This window comes from Pieris napi, chromosome 6, assembly GCF_905475465.1.
Source record: "Pieris napi chromosome 6, ilPieNapi1.2, whole genome shotgun sequence".
Lineage (NCBI taxonomy): Eukaryota > Metazoa > Arthropoda > Insecta > Lepidoptera > Pieridae > Pieris > Pieris napi.
Window position 1 is genome coordinate 8,131,131 of NC_062239.1, and position 24,158 is coordinate 8,155,288.

At 32.3% G+C, this 24,158-nt stretch overlaps 2 protein-coding genes across 2 annotated transcripts; both read right to left on the minus strand.

Moving 5' to 3' along the window:
- Positions 1-1,432: 1,432 nt before the first annotated feature.
- On the minus strand, positions 1,433-14,682 carry LOC125050679 (probable cytochrome P450 6a17). The gene is made up of 8 exons (XM_047650670.1): positions 14,221-14,682; positions 10,832-11,030; positions 10,061-10,504; positions 8,824-9,032; positions 5,876-6,088; positions 4,428-4,567; positions 3,309-3,417; positions 1,433-1,755 (listed from the first exon to the last, which is right to left on the minus strand). Exons 1-8 carry the CDS (start codon positions 14,507-14,509, stop codon positions 1,586-1,588), a joined length of 1,773 nt encoding a protein of 590 aa, XP_047506626.1. The 5' UTR covers positions 14,510-14,682; the 3' UTR covers positions 1,433-1,585.
- A 4,331-nt stretch (positions 14,683-19,013) lies between these two features.
- LOC125050534 lies at positions 19,014-22,075 on the minus strand. Its single transcript, XM_047650441.1, has 4 exons — positions 21,961-22,075; positions 21,231-21,319; positions 20,075-20,156; positions 19,014-19,165 (listed from the first exon to the last, which is right to left on the minus strand). The coding sequence occupies exons 1-4, from the start codon at positions 22,058-22,060 to the stop codon at positions 19,029-19,031; spliced, it is 408 nt and encodes a 135-aa protein (XP_047506397.1). The 5' UTR covers positions 22,061-22,075; the 3' UTR covers positions 19,014-19,028.
- Between the last annotated feature and the right edge of the window lie 2,083 nt (positions 22,076-24,158).

Consider the following 24,158-nt stretch of genomic DNA (forward strand, 5'->3'; position numbering starts at 1 on the left):
AGTCTATACCTGACACAAAGCCAACGACTTTTTGTATCTAAGGCCTCCTTGCGATGTTTTCCTTCACTCTACTGCGCACATAGAAAGAAAAGTCTATTGGTGCTCAACCGGGCTCGAATGCCCTTAGAGATCGTACTGCCAATAATAGCCAATAATAACCATAACATAAAAAGAATCTATTTATATCAAACAATAAGGTTGATGACTTCTGTCAAAATAAAGCGAATTCACAGAAAAACGTGCTGCAGAAATACGCTTATGTAGCGCGCTTTAATACAATGTTACAACTTTTTACCTTTATGCAATTTTATTCAACATTCCATTTTCAAAATTAAAATTGCGTAGCTTATGGGTGGAATTTCCAAAACACCTTTATTGGATGTTTTCCTCAGTCAAAACCTAATTTCCTAAGGCTATTCTGGTTTGCTTTAACTGCCGTGTCTCAGACATCAATTGCGATGCCGTGGTTTGAAATGCTCATAAAGAGAAGTCTACCTTATAGCATATAGGTTTGAAAATGACGAAACAAATATTTCTATGAAAATGTTTATTTGGTAACCATCAAACCAAAACTTCTACTTATATTACATATAAAATTACACTTAAAAATACTTAAAACCACGACCGACACGTAGATATTTTTAATGTACTGTATTGTTTATCAATTTTCACATTTCCCTTAATATACAGTATAAATAATCTATGTTGTAACTTAAACATCTCAAAGAAAAATTTAATGTTGAAAATTTATGTCAATTACATAATTGGTTGTCTTAAATTTTCCCTTAACAGATATATTAGATTTAGGGTCTGTTTCACAATATATGGATAAAGTACCAAATAGCTATGCAACACATATATTATTTGGAAGATAAATTGTTCTATTTGACATTCATCGGATTCATAACTTTTGATGGACTTTATGTGACGAATAGCGCTATCAGACAGTCGTGAAACGCAACAATAGTGTTTATCCTACAAATCTATATAGGTACATATATAAAATGAAACCCGTTTTCCGTTGTCACGACATAACATGAAAACGGCTTGACCGATTTGTCTGATTCTTTTTTAATAATATTCCTTAAAGTACGAGGATGGTTCTTACGGAGAGAAAAAATAAAAAAAATGAGTGAACAAGTCTAAAAACAACACTTTTCTATATTCCCATACAAAATATTCGTAATAATATTGAAAGGCAATTTGAACTTTAATACCATCTCATAAAGTTCAAGTGTTAGTGGAGTGGTTCCGGGAAGGTAGATTTTTATTTTTTGACATAATGTATTTGTTGTATTATCAACTTTCTTTTTTTTTATCTTACTAGCTAGACCGGTGTCCCGAATAGCAGAATAAGTATTAAAAAAAATAAAGAATCGACTATTAGGCGGTACGATGTTCGCCAGGCCAGCTAGTAAGTAATAAATAGCTAATTTGGAACTTATGTAGACCTTATCCGTACATTGTGAAACAGACCCTTAGATAGATAGATTTTGTTAAAACTTCATCGAAAAAATCTAAAACAATCAAATTTGATTCACAATATCTTATAATTAACATACGTTACTAGATTAACATAATACTGTCATAAGCTTGTAATAATGACCCTCGAGTCTGCGGGGTGTAGGGTCATGGGGCATAAGGGATCAGCAATAAACGGCTGTGTGCGGATGTGACCCCCAACTGGTTTAATAAGAATTTGGGGCAGCAATCTCGCTAGGCAACACTTCATTTGAATTATTGCAAATCTTTTACCTGAAAATAAATAAACATTTATAATATGTAAACCGTTTAATTTTAGATTTAATATTTAATCTTTGGTGTTGCTACCCAATTTTAAATGTTTATTTTCAATTTAAAGGGGTAGTTAAACTCATAATAACAATTTAAGAGCATTGGGGATGTCAAACGTCAATATCGGGACTATAAAAACGGCTAGTGATTATCACAATATTGCTACAATCTAATCTAAATTCATATATAAACCCTCTTCTTGTTTTGAATAGTTTAGAAGTTACTACTCTCTGAAGAAAAACAGAGTACAAAATTAAAATTTGGCAATAGACAGATACTGAATTCAATTGACTTCTCTGTAAATCATTACTGGCTAGCATTGTCTCTCCTTAATACGGGTTGCAGACCAAGAGCTAAGCTAAGTTAGTTTAGCTTAGCTCGCATAGCTGACGCAGTTTTCCATACTTGTGTGCAGACCGCAAACTATGCGAACTAAGCTATGTGAGCTAACTAAAATATGCGAAGCTAAGTTAGTTGTGTATGCCGATGCGCAGCTACACGAGCTAAGCTATGCCCCTCCCGCTACCCCGCACACCATTTGCACATCCTTCGCCACACTGACTGAGCTTTGGCTTAGCTGTTGGTGTGCACGCTATTTATTTCTAGCTTAGCTTAGCCTAGCTTGCTTGGCATAGCTTAGTTTAGCCTTGGCATAGCTTACTTTTCGGTCTGCAACCGGCTTAACAAACTCTTATGACGTCAACTACGAAATAATTCCGCTAAATCAATATGTGGTACGTAAACTAAATATTGGAATTATTAAAGCTGCGTATGCTTGCTGATATGTATTCCACAGGGAACATACTACGTTTGATAATCTAATAGGGATGATAGCGCCAAAAGCTGATTTAAAATCCCTACAGTAATAATGATTGTATAATATCACTTTCAAGTTGTTTACGTAAAATTGACACCCGTTTCAACGCGTCTGCAGTAATTTAACCCGATCACTGGCCTATTATAGATACATTTTAATTTAAACCTTAACACCTTATTTTAAAGTGCAAATTCATTTGTATTTAGGATATTTGCGATACCAACAAACCTATTCATACCACGGTGGTCTTGCAAATTGCATATACCAAATCTTAGTAGTACAAGTACATGTCTATGTTATATTATATGGCCCGGGATATGTTAATATTCATAAGAAACACTTTTTTATAAGATTAAAAATTAGAATTGTACTACGAAAAATATTTTGTTAGTTTAAGTTAATTATTAGCTGTTGACTTTTGTTGGTCACCCACAGAATTACAATATAAGATGCATAAGTCGTATATCTATCTAAAGTTCATCTGCGATTAAAATTAAGAATACTTAAATAATAAAAAGTTCAATATTAAAAAGACTGTCGTTATTTATATTAATATGGCCCTGTTTTAGCATTAGCGCAAGAGTCGCAAATTAGAACTATAACTTCTGTATGTCAAAAAGTAACTGGCATACGGGAATGTTTCTGACTGATGTAGGGTTAACATCTTGTACTTTATTTCCAGCTTTAAAGAACTTACCAATACAATATCTAGGTCCATCCCCAAAGGGCATGTAGACACCAGGTCGAGGAGCAGACTTTCCTTCCGACCATCGCTCCGGGATGAATTGAGATGCATTTTCAAAATACTGAAATAGGTAAATATATAAATCAGTTTATTAGAACTACAAAATAAGTATCTAAACCAAATGTCTTGGTTCACGGATATCGTTGAGAATAGCATATGTAAATATTAAAGTATAAGGCCAAAATTAGTTTACATAAGACAAATTTAATTCAAGATTACGGTAATAAAAATCAGTAAATTTTTGTTATATAACCGCTTGCATCGATTTATTTTTTCCTAAGCTTTCTTAAGCCTTGTTAAGCCAGTTTTTTAACTAAATCTCTTTTTTTTATCGTTAAGAAAGTCTCCAACAAAAATACATTTTTAAGTCATTGAATCATTAAAAGAAGACAAGTTATTTACAACATAATCTAAAAAATTAGTAGCTATGACCTTCCTTCTTAAATAAAAAGAATCTGAACAGGTCTGAGATCTGAAAAAAAATATCTCTTTTACTACCTAGTATATACTTAGTACGACCTATTCTTATACTAACCAAATAAATATCGGTCAAGCTGTCTCAGAGGAGTGCGATCACAAATACCGTAGTACCATATTATCGGAGAAATGGCGTTACTGACAGCTGCCACAGCTGTCATTATATGTCATATAAACTAACAACGTTTGGGGCCTCATAGCCTAGCGGTCTTATTAAGTGGCAGCTAGGTGAGGGGTACCGGGTTCGATTCCCGGTTCGAGGGCAAGTTTTAATTTAATTTAAATTTGTTCTCGGCCTTTGGGAGGGTTGTGCGGTACCGGGCGAGTGCTTAAACCGTACATGAAGGACACGGTCGAATTTCTAAAGGCAAGCACGAATCATAAAAAATCCTATACTTGACGCTGACTAATGCACAAATCGTGCCAGAGCCATTAAAAAAAAAACTAACAACGTCAAAGTTAAATCAGCTCAAAACCCTTAATAATTTTATATGATATGCCAATATTGGCAGATCTATTCAATGGTAATAGTGATTCCATAGTCATTATTATTCTTAACAGTTATTTATTATGTTGAATCAAAGTTGACTATACCTGCTCATCTCTTTGTATGCCAAGTGTGGGAAATATGACTACGGTTCCCTTTTCCACAACTGCGCTGGTCTCTGGAATTGTGTAGTCTTTGGTACACATCCGTTGAATAGTCGGAAATGGAGGATACAACCGTAATGTCTCTGGAAATTTGTTTAAATTTTTAATATTCATTATGGAATTAATTTATAGGCTAAATTTAATTGAAAAATAAATTTAATTAATAATATATTATTTAATAATGATTGTCACGCGTGAACCTCTATAAGCGACAGCTGAACGCGTTTAACTTTTGCTATTTATGACACATTTTCAAATTTCGAGGGACCCTTATTTAATTGAAACCAAATGTGCGTCTGTTATTGTTTTGTTATTACCTATAGTTCGAGGGACTCATTCTTTTCAAAAAGCCGACTTGTAAACTTGAGAAACATACACAAAATTTAAAAACAGAATCGCAAAAGAAATTAGCAAATTTTTTCAAGTAAATGTTGTTATAATATTAATTAGACTAAACATTTATGTTCAGATACTATTTCAATAAATATGTAATACCCATACATACACGTATTTTGTTTCTAATACCGTACGACCTCATATAGACCTTATAGATGAGACAGAGCCCTTCTGTAACTCTGTAAGGGTCCCTATAAGACTCCCTAGGGCTCTTTCTTATCCAGGTTTGACGTATAATTCCACTGTACGTGTGTATATCACTGAACTCCTCTTGAACGGCTGCGCCGACTCGAATATTTTTTGTATGCGTTTGGGGGGCGCCCTGGATGGTTTAAATTCACAAATCAGCCCGGCAGATGGCGGTGTAGTCGGTTCTTTCGTACTTCGTTTATTATCCTAATTGCTTGAAATATCATGCAGGGCAACGTCTGTCGGGTACGCTTGTTACATATATTTTTTATTGACACCTCGCACACAAGAAAACAATATAAATATTACAGTTGCGCTATAACACTAAATGGGTCTTCGCCTCAGATTGCATCCGACCCTTCTGTCTGACATACGTCATTGATTTCTGATCTGAGACATGCCGGTTTCTTCATGATATTTTTCTTCCTTTCTTTATGTAACATATCTCGTAGTAAGAAGCAATACTGTTTAGCATGAGGTTTTTCAATGATAAGATGGCTTCCCCAGGTCTTCTCCAAGGATCTCCAGGTATCTCTGTCTCGGGTGAGTTGCATCCAGCTCGAGCCAGCTGTTTTAGTAATGTCATCCACCCATCTCGTGTTCCTCTGTTCGCCTTATCTCACGCTTCTTTTTATGGAAAAGCTTGGGCCGACTTTCTCCAGTTTGAATCTGCTCGTGTTGTTTCTGTACATACTTTTTAATATTGGTATATACTCCTTCGCTACCCCTTGCTCTATTTGTGCTTCCAGATGTTTGTTAAAGCTGGTGATGAATAAACGTTGTTAAAAAAAATTAAATTATTTTACCTTGAATGACCATCTCCATATAAGTCAAATCTTGCAATGCCTCATACGTGAGGCCCCCATTCCTCTCCACAACTTCTCTTATCTCTTTTCGCATCTTCTCTTGAACTTCAGGGTGCGCTGCCAACTCAAGAAAGAGAAAAGCTAGCGTGGAAGATGTCGTCTCAAAACCTCCGAGAAAAATTATGAACGCGTTGGCCGATATAATCATGTCAGCTGTAAAGTAATATGTTTAATTAGACGTACTTTGCCATTTTATTAAATATACCTTTTACAGAACTTTAATGGGCTATATGTCTAATGAAAAACTCCTATTACAGGTCAAAAATCTAGCTACAGTTTGTACATATAAAATGCTTTTTTGAGAGTTTTGAATGTCACTCTAAAGCGTCCATAACACGGGGCTAGATAAAAAGCGGAAAAGCGAATAGTTTCTATGGGCTACATTAGCAAAATGTTCCATATGTTGGTATGAAGCTACTAAAAAGGTAAGCTATCTAAATCATATTAAGGCGAAACGAAGACGCTAGTAAATAAATAAAAGTATCTTGTAGTATAGTTTATCGTAATGATATACTAGATAACACTTTTTACATTCATTTCATTGCGAGACAGTTACTCCCGCCTACGCAAATTTTATTACAAATGTTTTGTTGCGTTCAACACATTTGTGTTTATTTTTTTTATAACGGGAATATTGCACACCTGAGCCCTTACTATGTAATTTTCTTCAAATAGCGATTCCGATCTCAAGAAAAATTTTGGTACCGCGGCTCCAAGCTTGCGACATCAGCGCTACGGATATTTAAAGAACTATAGCGAACTTGCATAAACGTTGGTCGCTGATGTTAAGGAATAGCACCGGCCATGGCCACTCATACCGCAACTCGCAAGTGTGTTGCTTGCCTTTTAATAATCAGTACTCGCTATTCTTAGAAAACCCTAAGTTGGATTGGGTCGTGGTCAAGGTAAGCTGGTTCCACATACTGGTAGAGCAAATAGTTTGTCTGTATAAACTTTATATAATCTTCTTCACATTTAGTAATACTGTCTTACAAGGCCCGTCGTGTTACTCTTAGAATTAGCAAGATTTTAATGAATAGCTCGGTTTTACCACAGATTAAACAAAGCCAGCTATCTCGCAATTATTTTTATTATGAACGTAAATAGTATTATCTAAGTTTACTCTACTTTTATGTATATACTTGCTGCCCCCGCAAACTTTGTTTTGTCTTATTAGATTAACACTTTGTTAACAGTACATATAGAAATACTATTTTAACTAAATCAATTCGCATTCGCTTTTAAAAATATACTGTTATTTAAGCTGTATTTGAACAGCCCCTCACGCTCGAGAATCTCGGGACCGTTTTATACATTTAAATAGAACTACATGTTTTTATCAGTTAACTGAGTGTTTTTACATAGTCTGGGTAATGAAAGAAGATAATTAAATTATTTGAAAACTTTCGGATGGCAACACAGAATGTCATTGAATTTCTTAGGTTAGTATGATTTATTGTCTTGATACTTCATGCGATTACTCATTTTTATTTCTATTAAATATATTTTCCGAATAGTTAACAGGTATAATAGCCGAAACTTTATTTTATTTGATAGAATATTTCGTTTCTTTCGCAGGATTTGTTTATTCCGAATAAAGTTTGGTTTTATAATAGATATAATTTTAGATAGTCATTTTAAGTATCAATAGGAAAGACTAAAGACGTACAGTGTTAAATTTTATAGAACTATCAGTGTAAAAAATAATAAAATAAAATCAAGTATCAAGTATAATCCACAAAATATTTCAAACTTTTAGGGATACCATACAATTTTTTTTTTAATTTGCCGCGCTTTTTCTTTATCTTCTTTCACTAGCCAGACTCTATTCATTATTATATTATATTCATTTAATACACAAAATATATAAATACCTTTCAACAGGCTTTGAAGAAATATACTCATACTAGTTTTTGATTAGTGATTACTATCATTTTATTTCAAACTCAAACTAAAAATAACTTTATTCATGTGGGTAACCCAGTATACTTATGAACGCCAACATAAAAGATATTAAATTAATTCTAAATTTACATTTACTACGTAGAGCGGGCAAGAACTGCCTGGCGATTCTGTAACTCACTTGTCGAACTCTCACAGCGGTTTTCACAGCGGCGGTCACACTCAAATCAGTGGTAAATCAGTCATTTTACGATTTGGCATTCTGATAAGCAATAAACCGCTGTGTGAGTTCGAAAAGTGAGTTACAGAATCGCAAGGCTGGCAAGAATCTCTCCGTTTAATTGCCAAGTTTTGAGTCACACATAGATATTATCTAGATGAATTATTCGTCTTACTATAAAATAAATATGGATTTGATTTACCGCTCACTATTAAAGTCGTTGTAGTTTTAAACAAAATTAAACTTATTGTGCCGATTTAATTACCCTGTGTGGACCTCTGAAAGACGACTAGAGGAACATGAGGAAAACGCATCAAAAGACGATACTAACGTTCAAGTAACAAGATCATTAGTGAAACAATGTTTCTATATTATTGAAGAGAACTTCGGTATTATTTGACTTAATATTCCTTTTTGAACTGCATACAACTTACCGATATTTAAATATATTTTGACACCTAAATTAAATAAAAACATTAACATTTGAGAAGAGAGAGAGAAAATGTAAATGATAATATAAATTCGCGTTTGTTAAACGCGAAAGTAAATTAAAGTATTACTAATTTATCTATCTATAAAATACATATTATTTCAATGTGTAGTACTCACGTGAACAGTAAATAAAGTCATCTGTCTCATTTCATCACAACTTAAACACAATTTGAAAGAAAGAGACGAAATATTCTAGTTAAAATAAGCTTTAGTTAAACGAGTGCAATTACACTAAATTAACTTTTAGTATATTATTACTTTTATCAACACTTACTTATTTTATAATCATTTTCATCGTCGCACTTTTCATCACTCTGAAGTGCCATCATCATGTCGATGAAATCTCCTCTCTTCTCCTGTACTCCACTAGACCTGTCCCTCAAAACTTTAGTCACGATGTTGTAGAAGAAGTCGTGGGTCTTTTTAGGGATTATACGAATTTTGAAAAATAACACAAACGCTGGCCAAAATTGACGCATTGTTCTGAAACCATTATAAATAAACTATGAAATGAAGTATTTAATTTCATAAACTGTCTTATAACGAATGGTTTCGCTATATATTAATGATACATATACGAAATTTGCTTTTTTCAGTCTAAATTCTCTTTATAGAAGCTAAGGGACGCGAATATTTTAGTTTAATCTGAGGTAAATTATAAAATAGCTTTACAATCAAAACAGCTCATAGATTTTTTTTTTATACAGTTTGACCAAAATCCCGCCTAATTTAAAGTGAGATGTAGCCTAATGGAGGGCACGCCTGTCCAGGAGAAGCCTGTTTAACCGCCGTTTAACGCCCTAACCCAATAATCAATCCACAATCTCAGATTGAGGTCAATCTGAGATCAGACCGTGACAGTCGATCGATCTCCTATCTGCATTCCAATAACCAAACCCTACAAAGACAATCCATTTTTGGCGACAGATAAAATGCTCTTTGTCGTTCCATTTTACCGAGTTTTCACTCATATTTGATGATCAATGTAAACCAAATAATGTAAATAAAACCGTACAAATAACATTAAAATAATTAACTGTTGAAATCAAGCTTTCGTCATCTGTCATTTTCATACAAAGGTCTATCCACAGACACTGATACGACCTCCCATGGATATCTTGTATCTACAGATAGCTATTACAATCCGTATATTGGTTATTGGCACAATTGTTACAACATTTGGATTAAGATTACTATCTCAAATGGTGTATTATGGATTGAGGTTATTGGGTTCGGGCGTAAATGAACCTATATTATGCTGTCTAGGGAAGATAGAGGGAGGCAAAGAGTTCCACTCCTGCTGTTATTACAAGAAACGACGAACCAAATCGAGCAGTGCGGCAACTGAAGATGTCAACAACGAAGGTGGTGAAACTTCAACGATCTTCTAGATGAGCGTTGTATGAAAGGGGATGACGGAATCAGATTGTGTAGTTTCTTGGAGCATTCTCCGGAGTGCAATCTATAGAAGAGTGAAAGGCAGATAACATAAATGAGTTTTAATGACTTACTTTTCAAAAATATTAAACCAGCTCATTTCATAAAAGGCGTGTAGGGCTACTGCGAATGGATCCTTTGAATTATACATGACATTGCTTTTAAGACCGAAAGCACATGGTACGATCGCATCGGCCGTGTATCCTCCTACTAATTTCTCTGCATCCACTTTTATGCAGTTCTTCTTAGCGTACATAATTGCATTATCCCCACTCGAAGGACTACTCTTTTGTGTCTTCTTCAGTTCTATTTCTTTTATATCTTCACCTAAGTTAATTAAATCACCAATAGTGGAATTATTGTTACCATCGATTTTTTCTTTAGTTTTAATATTTGAATTCCTATTTTGATTTTCATTATGTTTAATGTCATCTTGTTGAGTCAGTTTTCTGACTCGGTCAACGAATGCATTAGCCGTATTCTCTAAAATAGGAAACATTCCTCGAAGCTTATTTGGCCTGAAACATTAATTAAGTTTATAAAAACAGGCATATTATCAAAGATACCTACAGATACCGGCAAACACCTTGAACAAATGTCCTTGCCTGCGCAGAAGCGTTTTTTTAGCGCGGCGGCGGGAGAGTGACGTGTCGATCGCGTGATCGGTAAATCAGTTGACGTTTGGGTCCCAGATGCGCAAACCTTTCCCCACTCCCTTATTTATTGCTCAAGAAGTTTGCCGGTATCTGTTCTGTGACTGTGTCCCAGTTTATGAACCTTCAAATATAAGTAACATAATTCAGACAATAGTCCTATAAAGCATATGTATTACGACAAAAACTTACGAGAAAATGGGTGATATCTTTGCACGTAACCTTTTCCATTCGCTTCCTTGCAAAAAAAGTACGGATTCAGCCAAAGGGTCCGTATTCTTATTGAAAAAGAACCCTCTATCGGTGAAGTGGTAGAAATCGTTGACACACATACGTTTGATAATATCTGGGTCACATACCACTAAAGTTCTTTGGTAGAACTGGTGGGTGCCTGTTAAATAATATACCATTCTTAAATGTTAAATATTGAAACCTTAATAAGTACGGTACCAATCGTTATTTATAAAATTTATGAATCTTACAACACCCACTATTTAATGCAATGCAAATGCAAAGGTTAACTAAGTAAATAACGAATAAATTTTGCTAACGATTAGTACGACACATTTCCATTTCATTTACTAATTTTATAACTCATGATATATACCCTTTAGGTCCAGAAACAATTATTGCGTCGGCTCGACATAACCAAATATGTTTCGGAGGCGCATTGCATTTATTAATGTCCGATTATTAAGCTTCACTTGTTTTTTTGACAAGATAATCCATGTCTAAGAGCAGTGTTGGCGTAGTGGCTTCAGCGTGCGACTCTCATTACTGCGGTCGTAGGTTCGATACACAGCTGTGCACCAATGTGCGCATTTAACATTTGCTCGAATGGTGAAGGAAAACATCGTGAGGAAACCACACGTAGACCCAAAAAGTCGACGGCGTGTGTCAGTCAGGCACTGGAGGCTCACCTACTTGCCTATTAGATTTAAAAATGATCATGAAACAGATTCAGATACCTGAAGCCAAGACCTAAAGAGGTTGTAGCGATTTATTTAATTTTTTTAATCCAAGTCTAAATTTAGGTAAAATTGCGAAAATACATTAAAATGAATATCTAAGAATAATATTGTTAAGACTCTTGTCATTTAACTTGTATAATCATGAAGTAAGGACTTATTTATGTTATTAATAAATAAGTCCTTTTCACCATCCAAACTATGGACAAAAATACATAATAATATTTCAACGAATATTGACGAAATGAAACATTTTTTTCGTTTCCTGTGGCGTATCTCCATCAGGTTATCATTCTACAGCGACGATAACACATAAGCATTAAGTTTATAAATTAAACAGATTGCATTATTGCATTTTAAGACGCTCCTGAACATTCCTTTGATCAGACTCTTCCGAGGAGCAAAAGAAAACTAATTGAAAATTTAAACTTCAATCGTGTGAATTATCTACCGTCTTCGTAAAACGTATTATCTATATTCTAGCATTTACATAACAAACTGGCCTACATCTATATCCACTTCCTCGCATAACATCCGATTGATAATTGTTATCATAATAATCTGAGGTTTTTACTTAGACCTTCGAGCAATAATTAATTTCCTTCTAAATAAGGTTAAGGTAAGTTGTGTTATAATAGTAGACAGATATCGTATAGCCACTGAATTATGTTTTAAAGCTGAATAATTTATCTATACTAATATTATAAAGAGGAAAGGTTTGATTTTTTGTTTGTTTGAAATGAATAGGCTCCGAAACTACTGGATTGATTTCAAATATTCTTTCACCGTTGGCAAGCTACACTATTCCCGAGTGATATGTTTCATTTTCAAAAAAATTAGGGATGCTTACTAAAACTTGAATAATCTTGGGTTACCAAGGTGTAAAAAAATAAACAAAAAACTTTCTTCAATCGTGTGCGCTGCGAAAACTATTAATGATAGAACAAAATGATTTATTACAATTTTTCAGGACACATCACTATCTATAATAAATGTGACAGCATGTCTCTATCTTTTATAGTTACGTCACAATAAGCGTCCTTTTATTAATTTTTTTTATTAAAATACCACCGCTAGAAAAGGCTCTTTATTCGTACCTAGGTATTGATCCTTATCAAAATAATTACCAACGTTTCACATAAGCTACAATTTAATGGCATAACCACCAAAAAAGCATGGTGGATTGGTGTTCTCCTGCCGTTTCTCTTGAATAGTTTACTACTATGTAATATAACAAAAAATTTAGCCACAGCAACGCTTGGCCGAGTCTACTAGTACTCTATAAAACTCTCGAATTGTTTATCAGTGCTTTAACCTTACTTACAAATTAAGAATAAAAAAAATATCCAGATTTTTTTTTTTTATATCCAGAAATTAAATATAGACCAACTCCTATTAGGATGGCCTATTAATAATTAGGCTCCCAATAGGTTGTATTGGGACGATTGATTTACACGACCGGTAATATCTCTGCGTGCTCTGAAGGCACAGAGGGGTCTTGAACCTAACTGCCTTACAATTAAGACCCTTAGGAAGATTGCTTTATTATTCTAATCTGACGATATACATACTATAAATCCTATAGATTTTATATAGCCACACGTTTAATATGACCTCATGTTTCCGTTTATTTAAATTATATCCTATGTCGAAGAATATTTAAATAACTGTTTAAATAAATAAACATAACAAAACACAATTCAAATATTATTAGCAAATCGTATTTATGTATAAGGCCTCTACGAGCAATAAATATTGTATTATGATTATTAAAAAATCTCTATGAACCTAGTAGCGCCACAGTTACTAAGTGATAATTTTTTCTCTTAATAGGCAAATAGGTGATCAGACTTCTATGTCTCATCGTTGATTTGTGTGTCTCAGGGATGCTGGTCTCCGCAGCAGATTTTCTTCACAGTACGAGCGAGTGTTATATACTAATCTGAGGTGACCAATGTTACCAACTAGAATTTTATCGAGTAGGTAGATACAATTTCGAAAGTTGGTAGTTTCCAACCATCTTCAATTCGAAAAGTAGGTCAACCTACCTAACTTAATTTCGAGTTTTATATAAAATCCTACCCTAAGATATGATAAAAAAGTAATCACTAATAGTATTATAGTAAAAAAATGAATATTAACTAAAAAAATTACAATATTCATTAAAAAATCAAAGCATGTTATGGATTGAAGAGATCAATCTGACTCTGACGAATTTGACGACTCATTCTAGTGGTTAGTACCCCTGACTGCGAATCCATGGGTCCCGGGTTCGATCCCCGGCTGAGGCGAACATCGATGTGATGAGCATTTGGTGTTGTGCTTAGGTCTTGGGTGTTTAAATATGTATTTATATGTATCTATCTATAATATGTATGTATATCCGTTGCCTAGTACCCATAACACAAGCCTCACCAGCTTAGCATGGGACTAGGTCAATTGGTGTGAATTGTCTTTAAAAAAAAATCTAACATAATCTACTTGACAAATGGGGGCCGGAAACTGAAATGCTTAATCCAACCTGCATATTCTTGTTGAGAAAAATCCTAAAAGTTCTTAGAGTTGGTAACACTGGAGGTGACTTGAATTTTTGATGACCCTTTATCTACTCACCGAAAAATCGTTTATCTTTATGTTCATCGTAAATCCTTTTAAAACACATGCCCCCTTGTTCCTTCATGGTAGCCACAGTTGCTATATGGCCGACGAAAGGTAATGCCGGGGGTGAAAATATGCCTCGTTTTTCCCAATAGTCATAATCGTATGTTAGCAGATGCATCAATAATCTTATAAGAACAACGCACCATAGTAAATAAAATAATATATCACTTTTGATTAAACAATTTTGAAACACTAAAATTAAGATCGCGGACACTGTTGAAATTTTTCTTAAGCGAAACATTTTAATATTTTTCTTTAACTTCTCTTCACCATTATTGCGTTATTTTAGCATATTTATAACACACATTTAGATTTGGTTTTAACTTGGATTATATAATTAGCAAACAAGAAAAAATATTCTATATTTCTACGCTTATAGTTTATGAATTCGGCTTGACCTGCGCGCGCGCTGCAGTCAAATGAGCAAACAAAAGATCGTGCGCGCGATGCTGTAATAGAGAAAGTTCCTACGCAATTCTTAACGAAACCTGAGATTTGTCGGCCCTTTAATGCTATCGCGGAACGTCAGTCAAATTAAATTATCACTCTAGATACATTTGTCGATGGTCTAAAAAAAATCGCCCAAGAAAACACTGTCTGGTTTTCGGTTGTACGAAGTGCTGCAAAACTGAATTAGTTACAATAATAAATAAAGTTATTTTTTTTTAATTCAATCAAAAGTTACAATATTTACTCGTATAATTTAGGACAAACCGTGATGAAAATTTCTATCTAATTTGTATTTTTACTCATTTGTCTTTGACAAATGAAATCTTTACATTCACCTAGCAGGTGATTAACCATTACTGATTGATTTTTGACAATATTTTTAATAGTAAACATTTAAAACCAGACTTATATAAATGGCGCCCGAACCCTGCACCAATTGTACATTACCGCACATGCGTTAAACGTGACACTACCACAGATATATATAATAGTAGGTAAAAGTAAGAATCAAAATTTATTTGCAATATCATAAACAGTCTTAAAATACCATAGAGAAAAATATAAACGATGTTATTAAATTTAGGGACTGTTTCACAATGTACGTATAAGTTCTACATAAGTTCCAAATTAGCTATTTATTACTTATTGGTAGGATAAACACTATTGTTGCGTTTCACGACTGTCAGATAGCGCTATTCGTCACATAAAGTCCATCATAAGTTATGAGTCCGATGAATGTCAAATAACACAATTTATCTTCCAAATAATTTATGTGTTGTATAGCTATTTGGTACTTTATCCATACATTGTAAAACAGACCCTAAGGGTCACAACTGTCTTATAACATAAATATTTTGTAATCCACATAGTTTATAATTGAAATTTAGCTATTGTATAAATAAGTTATGCATAGTTGTAAGTATATCTAAACTAGCGACCCGCCCCGGCTACGCACGGATGCAATGCTGATACTAAATTCAAAGTGCTATAGAGTATAGGGAGAACCGCGGCCTCCGACGCGCTGCGTCCCGCAATTATTAAATTTGTAATATCATCGAAAATATTCATTTAAATCATATGCTGTAAAGGGCCATATAAATCTATATTAAATCAACAATTTATTTAAGGTATTTAATTGGATAAGGATTTATTCTGTATTGGTTAAAATCGCTTCGAAAATTAGCCATTATTTGTCGTAAAAAGTCGACAAAAAAAAGTTATTGTGGGTTATCCATAAGAGATAGACATATACCATCATGGACTTTTCTGTAGACCTTTTCGATGTGTACAATATTTAGTACATTATGTTGATAAAACTCGTAGGGTTCAGCCTGCGTTTGCAATGTAAGCGGAAAAAATGTAATTATTTACGACATCACATTAGAAACCTCAAAAATAACAGTACTTCTTCACTATTTAATGGATGTTATTATACATATAAACCTTCCTCTTGAATCACTCTATCTATTAAAAAAAACTGCATCAAAATCCGTTGCGTAGTTTCAAAGATTTAAGCATACAAAGGGACATAGGGACAGAGAAAGCGACTTTGTTTTATACTATGTAGTGATACGAATCTGTTATCCAAAACTCACGAAAATATATTGATTAGACAAATGGGTCATACGCGTACAATGCATTTCCTTTACTTATCACGTAACTACAGAATATATACTGTTCCCACGACTAATTTACAATCAATAGACGTGCAATAGACCAATTTTGCAAAAATCGAGTTCCCACTAGCTATTAGATCACAATTATATAAGTCTCTATAGTCGATACATCTGTAGTTCTAGCTATTTTCATCTTTTGCTTGTTTTTATGCTTGTTTGTATTATTTAGGCTTTCTGTGGTAATACTTCTTTGACTACTCCGCCTTTTAATGTAATTTATATCTTTATACTCCGCATCTCGTTACTACTAATAATGAAATGAGCACGTAACTTGCAAATATTAGTAGTAGCAAAATACCTTAAAAAAGAAAATAGCGCATCTAGCATCTAATGTCTAACTTACCTATACCTATACGAGTTTGTAACGACATTCATTGATAGCTTATATAATCCCTAAGTATTTATATAATAGTTTAATATGTTTGTTCAAGGTCTTCGTTCTACTTTCATTTGTTTCGATCAAAGTCTTCGGACAAGGTCCGACGTAAAAATTACGTAAAGTTACGTAAAAATTATGTCAATCTTTATTCGCCATTTTTTTATTTAAGTTTGAAACAAAAAAAAGCAGAGGGTCTCTATAATATTGTCAAATCCGTAGTCTGTGATTTCTGTTTTCTACATTTTTTACGTTTTGTAATACATAAAGCACAAGTAATGCCTTATGTGGTAAGGGTTACTAAATACTTGTTACACGTATATAAGATCACGTGAAAGCAGCATTTCACGTTTTAGTGACGAAACTATAGGATCTTAGCATTTGACATTTCTTAATTCATCCTTTCTCTTATATTTTTGTGATGTATATTTATAATTATTAAGTAAATAATTAATTATTAATTATAAATGTACACCTATATTTCTGATACATTGTTTTAAGCCTGTACGGGGCGGGGCGGCAAGACTATTTAACTAAGGCAGCGCGCTTAGCTCAAAGAGCCGGTTAAGAAATACCTACCCACTAAACTAAACACGTATTTTGTTCCAGCAGGAACGTAGACCAGCACAGCATGAAGAATCCCTGTAGAACCGAGGTTTTAGCTCCAATAGATACTATACAAGGAAGATCGTCTGTATATTGCACAATTATTGACTGTATGTTCGAAGAAGATTGTAGAATATCTAAACAGATTTTATAGAAATACTAGCTGACCTGGCAATCGTCGTTTTGCCATGTAGGTATATCAAATATAATAAAAAATAGGGGTTGATCGTAGAGGGGTGAAAATTAGGGGTTGTATGTAATTTTAAATGCTGTATCATAAAAAAATAAACATATTTTTTTTATCTAAAAATTAAAAAAAATAATTAGGGATGGACCCTTAACATTTAGGGGGATGAAAATTAGATGTTGTCTGATTCTCAGTTATACCCAATATGCACACAAAATTTCATGAGAATCGGTCAAGCCGTTTCGGAGGAGTTTAACCACAAACACCGCGACACGAGAATTTTATATATTAGATTTGGATACGAGCAAATTTTTAAAGCATGTTGCAGTTCTTCATTTATTTCGCAACTTCTCTTAGTCTATGTGATAAACTTGAAAGTGCTGACCCACTCCGGCCCAGACCAAGTATTACGAAAGTGTCAATGATCCGTGTGAGCCAATATTGCTCTTAATAAAAATGTATTTTTTTAAATTTCACTTAAATAGTGAAAGTATTAACTTTGTTTAACTCAACCGCTACTTTTATCATGCTACATATGTATTCTTTGTAGAAATTGTTTTATTAATTGCATGCAGATTAGTTTAAAATTGCTTTCTTAGTCGCAGATTGAATTTCGAGACATTAAATCATATATACTTTACAGTTGACCATGAAACTCAGATATGAGTTCGACCCAAAGAAAGAGTATATTTTTACACTGTTTCGTAGTTATTACAATATTTTTACACAAGCAAGCGATTAAATTTAAGGTCAAAGGGTGACTGTTCGATATAGATATTTTTTTAAATAATTTGTTAAGGTTTAATTTTTTGGCACGGCCGATCGCTACATATTGTATTTATATTACTACGCATTTTTTTAATAAAACGCTAGTTTGGATGCATTTGAAATTATTAACATTTTCGCCAATTTAAATTATTTAATTACGCCTTCTATAATATATTGTTTAGTATTTGTTTGTGCATATGTTGAACTATTTGTGATTTTATTTAAGGCAAAGTATAATTAGTATAACCCCTCTTATTGTCCCTTTACTAATTGTAAAGAACTGACAATTGTGTGCCTTCTATCGTTCGAGTCAATCATATATCGACATGTACATATATGTAGTCAAGGCGTACTATTTATTGTTAAAAATCTATGTATCAACGGCAACCAAACCGTTCTTAGTGGCCAGTCAAAACAAAAATGGAAAATTATTTAAAATGTATTTTTTTTAATTTTGCGATTTTAATGGATGAGAACCATAGGACCATTGTCACTCATTTTATATAAAAAATTCTTGGTTTTAACAAATACCAACGATTATTTTGTTATTATATTAAGTAAAAATCCAAATATAGCTCTTAATAAAAATTTTATATATAAATATATTATATACAAATAAAGACATTAAAAAAATATTGTTTTCACGGGAAGTAGTTATGACCCTTATTTTTATTCGTTAAAAACATTATAATTGAATTTAAAAAGTAAGAATGGGCTCTGCAATGAGAACGTCGTCTCCATCCACAATGGAAATCTTTTCTTCCTCAGGTTCAGGTTCCTTCTCAGCTGTCTCCTCCTCAATCCAGGCTACGTACTTAGACGTAGAAAGGAAGGCTAAAAGAGAAAACATCTTACTAAGATTCAAACTATTATTATTACTACTCTTTTGGAAATAGTTATGAAAACAAGGAAATATTTTTAATCATAATTAAAATTATTTAAATAATATTAAAAGACGGACACTATTTAAGTTAAAAATTATTCTTATTTAGATTTTTAGCTATTGTCTCTTGGTGTTTTTGCTTGTCTCTTTTTGAAATGCTTTTCGTGAGAGCATGCATAAATTCAACTTTTATGAGTACATTGTTTATTTTTAAAATGAATAACTTTCAGAATATTCATACATTTTCGTATTACGCGTATTTATTCATTTAAACAAGTTGACCACATCATAATATATCTAAGGTATACGTGACAAGTTTTTTAATCCAAAATATATGACAATTTTGGTAAGAATACCTCTTACAAAAAATTTAAAACAGCGGATTAGGTATAAGATAGGCACTTGTTTTCTTTATAATTGATCAGCCCATTACGAATATGTCCAGCTCCTGATAAGTACCCACTTTTTAATCATTTATAATCGCGAAGAATTCAAAAGTGCCTAAACTTGGTTTTTGTTGACGGAATTTGAAATTATCATATCATTGCTATCAGTGTTCATTTGTTTTCTGTGTATGGATTTATGTAATATATGTTTGCGTCATAAGTATTGTATATATATTATTATATGATTTCAAATCATTTTGGTGATTTATCTACAGATAAAAAATAATTAATTTTTTTATCTAAAAACAAATTTTAAATTTTTTTAAATTTTTTTTTTTAAATTTCCATTTACAATTTGAAGGTGTGTTTTGGGATGCGGGTATTGTTAATTTCACAAAACTAGCACTAGAAAGGTCGTTATAAGTGTCCTTTTTAACGGTCAAGCTAAAAGTTATTTCTAGTACATTTACGAACCTCCTGCTGAGTTTTCATCAGCGCTGCGTACAAGAATACCATGAACTTTGCCTTCTGACACTAAAGCCGCTCCGAAGTCGTACTGCAAGAGATACAGAACATAAATAACTTAAAAAATTATTTTTCCTTTTTTATTAGTTATTACTGTGTGTTAAAATTAAAAGGACATTTCCTTTGTAATATTTATATATATACAAAATACGGACATAGTTACATAAACTCGTACACATGAATATTGCCAAGAAGTACCTAAATTTCTTAAATGAGACCTATTTTTACCATTCTGATGGAATAGATAAATACGTTGTTACGTCCCTAGTATACGCAATTCAATAATCATACTTAAAAGATTTGTGCATAGTGTCAGTTAAAGCGGTGACACTATTTCTAGTACATGTTTATTTACCTATTCCACGAATTATGTCTCATCTAAAAATAAATTAATATTCGGTTCTGGAGTGAAATGGCACACGCCTGAGACAAATGAAAATGTTTGCAAGAGACCTTATAATATGGGATCCTCGCCGAACAAGCTTAGGGAGCGTTCAAGTATTACGTCACGCAATTTTTGGAGATACTTGCCCCCCCCCCCCCCCCCACATAACGCGCCGTAACGTTTTTCTGTACCCAATAGTAAAACGTTTCGTGACCACCTACACCACCTCTTTATACCTAAAAGTTACCATTATGCGGATTAAAGTACTGGAAAGTCGAAAATAATATTAACAATAAGGCGTAATTCAATCCCCGCCCCGCACCGTAACGTTTTACAAAAGGACCCACTCCCCCCAAAATTCGTTACGTAATACTTGAACGCTCCCTTAGAATTAAGAAATAAAATCTATATATAGCAATGTTAATTGAAATAGTATAAAATTAATTATTTTATTAAGAATATATTTATTAATATCATTCCACTTTTATCTCGATGGGGTAGGCAGAGAGAGACCACAGATCTACGCCTATGATCCTGACATACATCTCTCGCTTCTTCCACTGTCATGACATTCACCATGACTACATGCTCCTCAGATATGGGTACATTTTAAGATTATAAATAATAATATATATAGGTAATATAGATTAAGATTAAAATAGTGTAAAGCAAGGAATTAAAGGCTTTATTTTTTTTAATATTCAGTTAATAATCACAAACCTTGGTAGCATTGTTAATGCTCTGTGCCACTAGAAGACCGTCAGCTTCAGAAAGCGTGACATTCACGCATAAGAGATCTTCACCCGGCTCTACAATATCGTAATAAAAATAGCGAAGTATATAAGAAATAATTAATTATAATGCCTAGTTGTTCAAAAACACTCAATGCGGCTAACTCGGAAATAGTGGCTTGTATTCCGGACTGATTATACATTAATATTGTAATTCTAGCCCTCAGTGTTTCAAACAAATAATAATCCAGTAATAATAAGTATAACAGTGTAATAACATAGTACAAATAACAGTAATAATAAAGGGTTTTATTTCAATTGGCCTCAGTATTCGTCTATTCCTTTGACCATTACATATACATACATTATACATATATATATATATTTTAAGTATGCCTCATTGTCGTAAAGAAATAAATATAAAATCCTTTAAACTCTATGATTCACTGCCTGTAGGTTCAAGAATATCATATTTCTTACCTAAAAGGAATAGAAAATTTACTAATTAAATACAGAACAACTACATCTTGAAGCGTTTTAATAATACATTTATGAATCTGTATTGTAAACGAATGTTTTATTGGAGTAGGTTCACATAAAACGACATGTTATGAAGTGTAGCATATCTTTCAATGGATTGCAGGCTACTTAGGCACATGCAAAACATCCAAGACTTCAATAGACTACAGTTGTAGCCAATTGTGGAACAGCGGACTTACCTCCATCTTTCTCGCCGTAGCCGCAAACCAGGCCATTTTCGGGTACTTCAGCATCAGAGGCTGCCAAAGCAATAGGCTGAATCTTGTCTGAAACCATCATTTTATCTATACAAGTGCCTGCAGACGTGTGTTATATTTAGAGGTTGATCGTACACAAACAAAACATTTTTTTTTTTAAATAACAGAACATGGACTGACTATACATAGAAATGATAAATAAAATTTAAATTCAAAAACATCATTCAACCGAAGTCTACACCGGCTTCAACTTAATTTTATCTACTTAAAACAAATGTAAAAAGCACACAGTTGCAAAATATAAACGTAATTGTGTAAAAATTAAAGTTTAAAATGAAAATTGGTTTGAAGAGTACACCAAGTACTAGAGTAAAGTTGTGCGAAGTTTTGAGAGGTCTGTAATTAAAAGAGCTTCTCTTGGGCTCGTTTTAATTGCCGCGCGACAATTGCTCTCAGGATAAAATAGGGCCTAGTGGTTGAGTTACTTTTTTTCTTACTATGTACGATTGTTTGTGGGCATTTTCGTATATCTTATACAGTATATCTGGTATAACTTACATATTGTAACGTTTGTCTACAGACTACAGTCTTCGGCTACAAATAGTGCCGCTAAGGATATACAATTACTCGACAGGTGTGGTCGTTGATTCTTCCTTTAAGTCGGAGGAAACGCATAACATCCTTCTTTCACAATATATTTGGTATACGGTATTACGAAGAAAATCAATCATTTTACAGGAAAACGTGTTATTTTTAATCCGTACATGTCATTCCATGCACGGATTAAAAATAAGTACTACGCAGAAAATTCTGTACTTTAATAATGTCTACGGCGAACAAAAATATTAAATATTAATATATTGTACATTTATTACTATGTAGGTAAAGAATATTGTAAATACTATATATTTGTTGTTGAATAAATGAACTATAAGTTATATAGCTATATGTTTTATTAATTCCATGTAACTACAAGGTAAGAAACGTGACTTTACACTAGCGTATGGTAAGATAGTCGATGAAATAAAAAAGGTTTTGATAATTGTAATAGGCTTTACCCAAATCATTTTAATCCATAAAATTTAAATATGGACGATACGATAAAAAATCATGTGATCTATATTTCACAAATTTAACTTCAAATTATAAATCGAGATTAATTAAGAGAATTCGCAAAGTTGTGTATCGTTACGGAATATGAAGAGGCCTCCAGTAATTGGGTACACCACGAAGTAATTTAATATCCTGTTTCGCGAAACATCACAATTTTGTTATACACTTTACAATAAATCATATGAAAGAAGTTTCGGTAAGAAAATATTGGTGTGAATTTTAAATAGCCTTTTTATAAAAAAATATACCAATTGGTAATTAGTTAAATATTATTAGATAAAATATTATCTAGCATTGGAATAAAAAAGGATAAAATAAAAGTCTTCATAAGGGGAAAAAGTAAACCATAATATAACAAAAGACCATAACGCCAATGGGACAAGAGCCAATATATGCATCGGTTTTATTAAAAAAAAAGTGTGTGTGTACAAAGTACACAATATGTCAGATGTGAAACTTCAGTGGCAAACTAATCTTGAAGTGTTGTTCATATTTATACAAATCTAAAAGTTTAGATTTCCGATACTTAGAGGGACGGAAAAAGGAAGATATGTCAGGAATTTAATGAATTTAATTGTCATTAAAATATTAAGTGTCGAATAATAAATAATAAATAATAAATAATAAATAATAAATAATAAATAATAAATAATAAATAATAAATAATAAATAATAAATAATAAATAATAAATAATAAATAATAAATAATAAATAATAAATAATAAATAATAAATAATAAATAATAAATAATAAATAATAAATAATAAATAATAAATAATAAATAATAAATAATAAATAATAAATAATAAATAATAAATAATAAATAATAAATAATAAATAATAAATAATAAATAATAAATAATAAATAATAAATAATAAATAATAAATAATAAATAATAAATAATAAATAATAAATAATAAATAATAAATAATAAATAATAAATAATAAATAATAAATAATAAATAATAAATAATAAATAATAAATAATAAATAATAAATAATAAATAATAAATAATAAATAATAAATAATAAATAATAAATAATAAATAATAAATAATAAATAATA